A 12,066-nucleotide genomic window follows, 5' to 3' on the forward strand; every position below is an offset into this window, starting at 1 on the left:
AAAATCTCTGGGATACTATGAAGGCAGTTCTAAGGGGAAAGTTTATTGCATTCAGCTCTTTTATTAAAAGAATAGAAAATTACCAAATAAATAACTTTACATCCCAAAAGCTTGTCAGTCATAGGCTTTATTTCTATAACAGACCTCATAAATCTTTATATAAATCTGTATAAGTGGTTTAGAAAACAAAAATGTTTTGGTTCCTTTCAGAAGAAATGTGTGCCTTTAATTTCTCCATTCATGAGGATGAGGATGACCCCTCAGGTTCCCCATCAGAATGGAATCTAGCTCAGATTCTATCTGAGCTTAATGTATGTTCCATCTACCCATCATAACCTCAACCCTAGCTCCAGATCTGCCTGTTTCTCTACTTTGTGTCATGTGCACTTTCATGTGATGCATAGCTTGAATCCAGAAATTTTCCACATGGAAATCATGGAGCATATCAACAGTAATATCAGGGATTCAAGTAATATCAGGGAAACATGTGAGAATGGAGTGGGAAAGGTTTGTGTGTGCTGTGTGCTGTTAAGAAGAAAGCATATTCAATCATTGAGGGATGAAATATTCAATATATGTCTGTTAAGTCTGTTATTGATTGCAATATTGCATTATGTCAGGTTTCTATTTAATTTTCTTCAGACAGCTATAGCAGTACTCAAGTTACATATGGTATTCATGCTCTCTCATGTTTTATAAGTTCCTTAGTTTTATACAAATATCAGGGAAGTTATACGTTCACCTGCATTAGTTTTATTAAATATATTCAGCTATGCTTCCAATCTTCCTGAATATATAAAACTTGATATTTGACTTGTAAATTTTGAGGAACTAACAGTAATTTTACATACTCCAGATGTAACAAGTATAACCACACATTACCACAAGCATCTATTGAAGTTGCTCATGAAATATTTCTTGTCTTAATCTCACAAATTAAAAAGGAATGGTTGCATCCATACTGCGTTTTCTGCCCATTAGCAAATTTCAAGGAGCATGTCAGTGGTCCTGTGACATCCTTAGGTGAAAAGACAAGTGAACATTATGATGGTTTCCTTTTCCTTACACCCAAAGGCTCAGGGAATATAATTTCCAATATCTGGATAGGAAGATTATTTGTGTCCATTAAACTTGTCCCTTTTCATTGTTCATCTATAGATTCACTTTCCCATTTCCCTAATAATTAATGTATCTGAAAGGCATTTTGTTAGCATATGTAAAGGAGAAAAAACTCATGTTGTTCAGTTGTGTATGCTTCTGTTAATTTTTTAAGTACATCTTTTCATGAAAATGCATTTGTGGAAGATTTTGGACCTATCTTTTTCTTCTTCTTTAAGCAAACTGGACTTGACTCATGTCATTATTGAGTTCATCAAGGTAACAGATTCTCCTGAAGTTATCTTTGGGTTTCCCAGTAATGGTAGCTTAGTGTCTATGATGAAGCTACTTTGCAGTTTATTCTTGTTTAAAAGTAATTTTTAAATCTACTATTTCTTAAGACAGATTTTGAAATATTGTGAAGGTCTAGTTGAAAGTATGTACACTGAGCTGTAATTAAATCCTTCCAATTTTCAGAAACCATGAATTATTATCATGCAGAATTTTCAGAATACCTCTCATTCTTTCACAAAAATATTCTTCAGGTTTTTCTCCTGCGTATTCCTAGGAATGTGTATTTCATAGAACTTCTGCACACAGCATGGCACATGACTTGTGATGGTCATGCTCTCCCTGATGTGCAAGGTGTTTCTCCATAGTGCTCTTCATAGTTTCCTGGCTAGAATTGTGCCACAAAGTAGAACTTTGTGCCCAATTTACCCCTGTACCAAAACCAAGTGAATCAGGACCAGTTAAACCTCCCAGATTTTACTTCTCCATGTTTATCTCAGCATACAGAAGGTGATGGTAGCAGTGGTGAGGTTGAACTATGTGGCAAAGAGAAAACAAATCATACTCCTTTGCTGGTGCTGCTGCTGCTATTCTCCTTCTCCTCCTCCTCTTGCATCTTCTTCTTTATTCTTCCTGTGATTCTTATTTTGGTTCCAGGGATTGAATCCAGGAGTGCTTAACCACTGAACAATATTCTCAGTCCATTTTATGTTATATAGAAAGACATGGTCTCACTAAGTAACTTAGGCTGGCTTCAAAATTGTGATTCCTTTTCCTCAGCTCCCAAGCTGCTGGAATTACAGGTATGCACCACCTTGCCTGGCTGATGTTAGTTTCCCTCTGATTTATGTCCCTCTCTGTGGAAATTTCAGTGTTTCTGAGGATAGTTTGCTTTCTCTAGCTTATAAAATGTGAGTATTTTTGCTTGGAACAGTATGATTTCCAAGCACCATCACAGCACTAAGAGACAGAGTTGAGGAGACCCACTGATCACCTAGCTGAGAGCTGGGAGTGTTCATCTTCCCCTGAGTCAATAGGCTCTTTCTTGCCAGACAGGTGTGAGTAGCAGGAGTCATGACTGGGAGGGGACATGCTTGGTTTTATGACTGTCTCCTATTCACCAGAATGTTTTCATATACAGGGGAGATATTAAAACAGATATAGCTACATACTTATCACTAAAATACTTCCAGATTTTATAATATTTTAGTGAGTAAGGTGTATGTTCTTGATGTGTATGCTTTAGTGATACATTAGTATGTGATCTAAAATTTAGATAGACAATGGGAATGTTGGAACATGCCTATAATTCCAGTGCCATAGGAGGTTGAGGCAGGAGGATTGTGAGCTCAGAGCCAGACTCAACTATGTAGGAATGCCTTAAAAAACTTAGCACAACCCTGTCCCTAAATTTAAAAAAGAGTTGGGGGTGATCGGGAATGTGGCTAGTAATTACACAATCCTGGGCAAAAATGCTGGTACAAAAAATAAAATTGGACATGACTGGATATCTTCAGATATGTAATCTTTCATTGATCTACACAGTTAATGTACTTAGATGTGTTCCCTCAGTCTTGTGTTTACCCTGGAGAAAAGAGATTTCTTTCTCTTGCTGGTATTGTGGAATTGCACTTTAAAAACTAACTTTCTGGTCATTTTAAAGCAACAATGAACTGAGGTCTTAATTTTTGAATATTACTTAAAATTCATGGCTTATTCTTGTGCTTTATCCAAAACATATATATTTCCAAAACTAGATTTTGTGAAATAACACTGAAAATAACTATCTACAGTGGAGATCCTAACTAGACATAGGTAAAAGTGGACATTCTGGAGGATTTCCAGTTCTTAAGAAGGGAGCATAATCACCAGAATATTTTCTACAAAAATGACAAACTCAGAATTATTTATATACATTTCTTTAAAAAGCATACTTATTGTATGTTGTTGAGATAAACTCAAGCAGTATGTTTGATACTGATGAATGTGATCCAGAAGTTAGAGTGTGATGACTAGAGAAATACCCACAGTGGTGTACCTGGCTCTACTTGGAGGATGCAAAGTTGCTGCTTTTGATGACATAAAATTATGCTAATTTCCTTAATGTACACTTGAAAAAGAGTATTTTTTCCTCTTTCTATCATAAAATTTCAACTCCAGGAAAAAAATACTTCCCAGTGATTTTCAAATCTCCACTGGAGCTATGACTTCCTGAATATTAATGCAAATTTATGACATCTGTACACTCCTGACAGTTCTGAAACTTTTAGTTTGACAGGACTGCAGTTTCTAAAACAATGCTGTAATTAAGACCATAAAGATCTCTCATTTACAGGTTATTGAAATATACTTGGTGAAGAGCTCTATAATGCCAAGTATTTCTATAGCTGTTTTTAAAAATTATTTATTTGTTGAATTACTTGCTTTATTTTATGTTTTTATTTTAATTTTTATTGGTGCATTATAATGATACAGAACTGTGGAATTCATTGTTATGTATTCATACATGCACTCAATAGAAATAGATGATAGCGCAAGTTTTAAAAATGATTTAACCTGAATTAATGTAAAATTGTACTTCACAGAAATCACATGAATGAAGGTAGTTTGACAGCTATTTTTAAATGGTAATTATTAAATGATAATTTGTGTCTATTTAATATTGTTGGACCCAGCAGCTCAGCAGGCTGAGGCAAGTTCAAGGCCAGTGATAGCAACATAGCATGGTTCCAGTGATCTTAGCCAGATGGTGTCTCAAAATAAAAAAATAAAAAGGACTGGGAATGTGGCTGAGTGATTAAGGGCAACTGGCTTCAATACCTGGCACCAAAAATAAAACAAAATTTTATTCTTTGTAATCTTTCACACTGGAAAGCTTATCTTAGATGATGAAACAAACAAAAACAGACTTATACTGTTATCAGTACATAATAGTCTCATGTTACCCTTTTTAATGAACCATAAAGCTCATAGATGAGCACAACTTTGGTATTTTACTATGTATTCCTGGGATTACTGTGGGACCAACTCAAAAGTGTTGGATGAGTGAATGGAGAATTTTTTAAATTTCAATATTTTTCTTCTTGATCATCATTTTTCTTTCTGATTTCTCTTTACTGAGACTGAGAATAGGAAAACAAGGCCATATTTTATACAAGAACTTTACAAATCAATGGGAATATTGCAGTAAATTTCACTTAAACAGGAATATATTACTATTTATAAACAATGTCCATCTATCACATGACAGCTACCTTTTTCTAATAATGCTATGGAATATTATTTCAGAAAATTCAAATTTCAATAGTTTTACCTAAATACCTGTCTCAGGTCTGAATTCTTAAATGGTGCAACATTTGTGAGTGATTAACATTTTTGCTTTCCCTTAGAATCTTACATTACAGAACATCTGCCATAAAATAAATTATGCTTATATGCTTGATTTTCACATGAAAATTCCTTTTTACTATGTGACTGCAAATATTTTAGAATACCATGTAGTTGACATGGATGACATTTCAATAAATGCACCACACTCTCTAAGAAATATTGTCCAGCAGATCACTGACCATATTTTCCCACATAAAATTCAGAGTTTGTCCTCTTGAGTCTGGAAGAATGTCACATTTGATTTATAATGCAGATGATATCTTAGAGACCGTGTTTCATCGGGTTGGATACTTGTACTTTAATTAAAACATTAACATGGAACAACAAGGTCTACTTTAATTGAACTTCTAGTTACTATTCTGAATGTAATGAATTGAAAAGAGAAAAAAGTGATCTATGTTCTTGTTATTATTTCTGGAATATTCTAACAGAGGCTAGTTATTCTTGCTGGAGGATTAAAACAGTTTGATATGTATAGGCACATCACAGCATTCAATGGGCAGAAGTAAATATATTCTGTTTTTATGTAAATATTCTACTATGTTGAAAATTTCTTTTTTTTTTTTTTTTTTTGGTATCCAAGATTGAATCCATGATGCTTAACCAGTGAGCCACATCACCAGTCCTACTTAATATTTTATTTCTAGTAAGGGTCTTGCCAAATTATATAGAACCTAGCTAAGTTTCTGAGGCTGGCTTTGAACTTTCAATCATCCTGCTTCAGCCTCCTGGGCTGCAGGGATTACAGGCATGTAACACCACACTCTGCAGTAATTTCAAATTTCTATCCTCTCTTTTCAGGCAACAATACAGAAGATCTGTTATTAAAAAGGCTGAATTGATTCTCCCAAAATGCATGCATGAAGAAGGATATGATATGAAAAATAGAAGCCACCATTATTAGAGTTCATGTTGTTCCACAAACATTTCCAAGGTTGGTATGGATAATTTATTTTCTTCACACAAAATATCTCCAGGATATACATACCATGAATATATATGTTGATAGCTGGGATGATTAGCCCTCAGCACCAAAGAGTGCTTAAAACTAAACTATTGGAAATGACAGCTAATATACAATTCCACTACTCTGCCTTCAGACTTCACACCAACATTTTCTTTTTTATATATTATAAATATTTGCTCTGACACTAAATAAGAAAGAATTAACATGGTGTTGAGATAAAATAACTCTGTGCATGTCTCATCTCTGGACACTGTGTGTGTTGGAGAGACTCATTTGTAGTTTCCTGCAATCAACCCTGCTCACATTCACCCCAAACTGTGGACCTACTATTATATACCTGACCAAAACAAGCACAGGAAAATCAAGTGATACTCTGCATTCCCACAGAAAATCTCGGGAATGAGGTAATAGGAAGGAATAATATTCTAAAATATATGGCAATGGTTTGCTCTTTTTCTTTTTGCTTTTGTTACCAGGTATTGAGCCCAGGAGTTCTCAACACAGAGTCACATCACCAGTCCATTTTATTATCCAATTTGAGAAAGGGTGCCTCTAAGTTCCTTAGGTCCAGACTGAATTGCTAAGACGGGTCTAAAACGTACAATTCTCCTGTGTCAGCCAACCATTCCACAGAGATTAACAGAGTGTGCCACCTTCTTGACTGAGAATTCCAGATGTACAAGAAAATGAAAGTAAAATTATGTATGCCATTGTGGAGGCCCCACTGGCACATATAAGTCACCCAAGACTGGAGGTTTGGGGACAAGGGAGAGCATGGGGATGAGCTCTGGCTGGTGTGAGGTGGAACTCACATTTTGTTTGTTTTTTGGATTTTGTGCTGAGACATGCTTGGTGGTAAAGTGCACCACCACCAAGTTACCTCCAGGACTTTTTACTGTGTATTTTGAGATGGGCTTCCACTGAGATGCCCACATTGGCTTCAACCTTGTGATCTTCCTGCCTCAGCCTCTCAAGTCACTGAGATGTCAGGCACCATTATGCCCAACACCAGAATTGAGATTTCACATAGAGTTAAAGTCCATATGGATGAATCCTTTTTATTTTCCTGATGACAGGAAACAGATATTTTCTAATTTGTCTCCTAAGGTGTTCACAATAGTATTTTTGCTCATAACATGAGCAAAAACAACAACCTGTACAGTGACACTCACATAAGAAACACTGTATATTCTGAAATTGGCATTGGGATTGTGGCCAACATCATTCTTCTTTTCTTCCATATCTCTTTGTGCTTCACAAGGCACAGACCTAAGCCCACTGACCTGCCCATTGGTCTCTTGGCACTAATTCACCTGGTAATGCTGCTCATCAATGGGTTCATGGTTGTTGACAGTTTTACACCTCAAGGGGGAAGATGGGGTGACCTGACATGTAAATTACTTATCTACATGTACAGATTGTTTAGGGTTTTCTCCATCTGTACAACCTGCCTACTGAGTGTCCTCCAGGTGATCACCCTCAGCCCCAGAAACTCATGTTTGAAAAAGTTCAAACATAAATCCTCACATAGAAACCTGTTTTTCCTTCTTTTCCTGTGTGTCATCAATTCATTCTTTGGTAGCCACCTCTTAATCTCCATTATTGCTACCCCCAATTTGACCTCAGACAACTTAATCTATATCACAGAATCCTGCTCTCTTTTGCACATGAGCTTCTTTCTGGGACACATGTCTGCCACCATGTTGACCTTCAGGGAAGCCACACTTATAGGAATAATTGCCGTCTCAAATGAATACATGGTGGCTCTCTTGTGCAGGCATAAGAGACTGTCCCAGCATCTTCACAGCACCAGACTCTTTTCAGTATCATCCCCAGAACTGAGGGCCACACAGAAAATCCTTCTGCTCTTGAGTTGATTTTTGGTCATGTCCATTATTGACAGCATTATCAACTATGTGAGAATTACACAGAATGATGATCCAATATTCTACTGTATCAAGATTCTTGTGACCCATAGCTATGCCTCACTCAGTCCTTTGGTGTTCATTGCCACTAAAAAACATATAGTGTTTTGAGATATGTGTGGGGGAATACATTAAATATTTGATTAGCCAGTGAGAGATAATTTCTTTTAAATTAGAAAAAGTGCTTTCTTTGGAAAGGTTTATCAAGGTAGTTTTGGTATAACTGCAATACCAAGTTGTGTTTCTTCTGTTAAACCCATCATTTATATGTGTGGATGGCATGTCCATAAAATAAAATTAAACCACAGGCCTCTTTGAGACATTACCAGGGATTGATTTCTCTTACTGGGTTTTAAAGTGGGTCTTGTGGGGTGGATGTCAATTTTCTTGATTGGGTATTCTGAAATTATTTTTAGATACAATATTACAAATGGTTTTCCATAATTGCATTTTCTTAGTTATCTGTAATTTTCCAGAGTAGATATGTAAACATTTCTTCTGTAACATATCACATGATCCAACACACACACCCACTTGCATACTACATTCAGGGTGTTAAAATGGCATTTTGTACCATTGCTCATATAACCAAGTTTTAAATATTCAAAGGTAGAAACAACTCAGTGTGAACAACCATAAGAATATAAAGAATGCATCGCTTCTGCACACTCTGGAATATTATTACCTCTTCAAATGAAGAAAATTCTTGCCATTGTGTCACATAGTTGAGCCCTTGAATTATTCTAATCAGTGAAGCAAGTCAGGCACAAAAGAACAAATACTGTATAAATGTACTTAAATGTGGTAGAAGTGTGAATAGGCAAATTGATAGACATAGAAAAAGAATGGGATTCTAGAGACCCAAAAAAGTGGGCAGTGGGAGACTTTCATTTGTTACATGAAGAATTTCTATTCAGAAAGAAGAAAAGTGCTTAAAATTGATGGTGTTAAAAGTTGTGCAAAATGGGAATAGATTCAATGTCACTCAATACTACACTGAATAAATGGTCACAATGATAATGTTATATATATTTTATCACAATAAAAGGATTTTCAATAATCTTAACCTAGTTGTGGACTATATTCTTTCCAAAACTAAAATGTAAGTGATAAGATTGTAAACATGCCACACTGTAATTTGGTGAACTTTAAAACATTACAGCTAATTTGTCGCAATGATTTCAACATTGGTTTGAAAATTTCAAATATTTTTTTCCTCTTTTTTTATTATTTATTTATTTTAATTAAAAATCATAAATTTATATAGGGCAATATTGTTTGATTCATTCTGTTATTTTTCCCTTCCTCCTACCCCTCACACCCCTCTTCTCCCTTTATACAGTCCTTCCTCCCTCCATTCTTACCACTCGACTTATCCCTAACCCTAAACCTAACACTTACCCTAATGCTAACACCTCATACCCCCCCTTATATGTCCTCATCCGCTTATCAGTGAGAACATTTGTCCTTTAGTTTTCTGAGATTGGATTATCTCACTTAGCATGATATCCTCCAATTTCATCCATTTGCCTGCAAATGCCATAATTTTATCATTATTCATGGCAGAGTAATATTCCATTGTATATATATGCCACAGTTTTGTTATCCATTCATCAACTGAAGGGCATCTACGTTGGTTCCACAATCTGGCTACAGTGAATTGAGCAGCTATGAACATTGATTTGGCTGTATCTCTCTAGTATGCTGATTTTAAGTCCTTTGGGTATAGGCCAAGGAGTGGGATAGCTGGGTCAAATGGTGATTCCATCCAAGCTTTCTGAGGAATCTCCACACTGCTTTCCACAGTGGCTGCACTAATTTGCAACCCCAACAGCAATGTAGGAGTGTACCCTTTTCCCCATATTCTTGCCAACACGTATTGTTGCTTATGTTCTTGATAATCGCCATTCTAATTGGGGTGAGATGAAATCTTAGGGTAGTTTTGATTTGCATTTCTCTTATTACTAGAGATGGTGAACATATTTTCATATATCTGTTGATTGCTTGTACATCTTCTTCTGTGAAGTGTCTGTTCATTTCCTTAGCCCATTTGTTGATTGGATTATTTGTATTCTTGGTGTACAGTTTTTTGAGTTCTTTATAGATTCTGGAAATTAGTGCTCTATCTGAAGTATGAGTGGCAAAGGTATTCTCCCACTCTGTAGGATCTCTCTTCACATTACTGATAGTTTCCTTTGCTGAGAGAAAGCTTTTTAGTTTGAATCTATCCCAGTGGTTGATTCTAGCTTTTATTTTTTGTGCTATGGGAGTCCTGTTAAGAGAGTCTGCTCCTAAGCCTACAAGTTGAAGGTTTGGACCTACTTTTTCTTCTATAAGATGCAGGGTCTCTGGTCTGATTCTGAGGTCCTTGATCCATTTTGAGTTGAGTTTTGTGCAGGGAGAGAAATAGGGATTTAGTTTCATTCTGTTGCACATGGATTTCCAGTTTTCCCAGCACTATTTGTTGAAGAGGCTATCTATTCTCCATTGCATATTTTTATCATCTTTGTCTAGTATGAGAAAATTGTATTTATTTGTGTTTGTTTCCATGTCCTCTATTCTGTACCATTGATCTACCTCTCTATTTTGGTTCCAATACCATGCTGTTTTTATTACTATTGCTTTGTAATAGAGTTGAAGATCTGGTATTGCGATAACCCCTGCTTTGCTCTTTCTACTGAGGATTTCTTTAGCTATTCTTGGTTTCTCATTCTTCCAGATGAATTTCATAATTGCTTCCTCTATTTCTGTAAGGTACATCATTGGAATTTTAACTGGAATTGCATTGAATCTGTATAGCACTTTTGGTAGTATGGCCATTTTGACAATATTAATTCTGCCTATCCAAGAACCTGAGAGATATTTCCATCTTCTAAGGTTTTCTTTAATTTCTTTCTTTAGTGTTCTGTAGTTCTCATTGTAGAGGTCTTTCACCTCTTTTGTGAGATTGACTCCCAAGTATTTTATTTTTTTCGATGCTATTGTGAATGGGATAGTTTTCCTAATTTCTATTTCTGAAGATTCATCACTTATGTATAAAAATGCATTGCATTTATGAGCATTGATCTTGTAACCTTCAACTTTACTGAATTGACTTATGAGTTCTAAGAGTTTTCTGGTGGGATTTCCAGGTTCCCTTAAATATATGATCATGTCATCAGCGAACAGGGATAGTTTGAGTTCCTTTTTTCCAATTTGTATCCCTTTAATTTCTTTGGTTTGTCTAATTGCTCTGGCTAGAGTCTCAAGAATGATATTGTATAGAAGTGGTGAAAGAAGACATCCCCAACTTGTTCCACTTTTTAGGGGGAATGCTTTTAGTTTTTCACCATTTAGAATGATATTGGCCATGGGCTTAGTGTAGATGGCCTTTACAATGTTAAGGAATGCTCCCACTACCCCAATTTCTCTAATGTTCTGAGTATGAAGGGATGCTGTATTTTATCGAATGCTTTTTCTGCATCTATTGAAATAATCATATGATTATTAACTTTTAGTCTGTTGATATGGTGAATGACATTTATTAATTTCTGGTCGTTGAAACAAACTTGCATTCCTGGAATAAAACCCACTTGATTGTGGTGCACTATCTTTTTAATATATTTTGTATGCAATTTGCTAAAATTTTGTTGAGAATTTTTGCATCGATATTCATTAAGGATATTGGTCTGAAATTTTCTTTCCTTGATGTGTCTCTGTCTGGTTTAGGTATCAGGGTGATATTGGCTTCATAGAATGAGTTTGGGAGGGTTCCTTCCTCTTCTATTTTATGGAATACTTTGAGAAGTATTGGAATGAGCTCTTCTTTAAAGGTTTTGTAGAACTCGGCTGAGAACCCATCTGGTCCCGCACTTTTCTTTGTTGGCAGGCTTTTGATGACCTCTTCTCTTTCATTGCTTGGAATTGATTTATTTAAGTTGTGTATGTCCTCCTCGTTCAGTTTAGGTAATTCATATGTCTCTGGAAACTTGTTGATGTCTTCGAGGTTTTCTGTTTTGTTGGAGTATAGATTTTCAAAATAGTTTCTAATTATGTTTTGTATTTCACTCGTGTCTGTTGTGATATTTCCTTGTTCATTCCATATTTTAGTAATTTGATTTTTCTCCCTCTTTCTGTTTGTTAGTGTGGCTAAGGGTTTATCAATTTTGTTTATTTTTTCAAAGAACCAATTATTTATTTTGTTAATTTTTCTGATTGTTTCTTTTGTTTCAATTTGTTGCTTTTGGCTCTGATTTTAACTATTTCCTGCCTTCTATTATTTTTGGTATTGGTCTGCTCTTCTTTTTCTAGGGCTTTGAGCTGTAGTGTTAAGTCATTTATTTGTTGATTTCTACTTCTTTTCTTGAATGTGCCCCATGAAATAAATCTTCCTCTAAGTACTGCTTTCACAGTGTC

At 35.5% G+C, this 12,066-nt stretch overlaps 1 protein-coding gene across 1 annotated transcript in view; it reads left to right on the forward strand.

The window, feature by feature from the left end:
- Window positions 1-6,882: 6,882 nt before the first annotated feature.
- LOC306650219 (vomeronasal type-1 receptor A8-like) overlaps window positions 6,883-12,066 on the forward strand; it is a gene marked incomplete at both ends in the record, with an annotated part of 160,433 nt that continues 155,249 nt past the window's right edge. Inside the window, one exon of the mRNA XM_079122067.1 lies at window positions 6,883-7,569. Coding sequence (XP_078978193.1) covers window positions 6,883-7,569 — 687 coding nt within the window. The remainder of the gene's footprint in view (window positions 7,570-12,066) is intronic.

The sequence above is a fragment of the Sciurus vulgaris genome (assembly GCF_902686455.1).
Source record: "Sciurus vulgaris genome assembly, chromosome: 19".
Classification (NCBI taxonomy): Eukaryota; Metazoa; Chordata; class Mammalia; order Rodentia; family Sciuridae; genus Sciurus; species Sciurus vulgaris.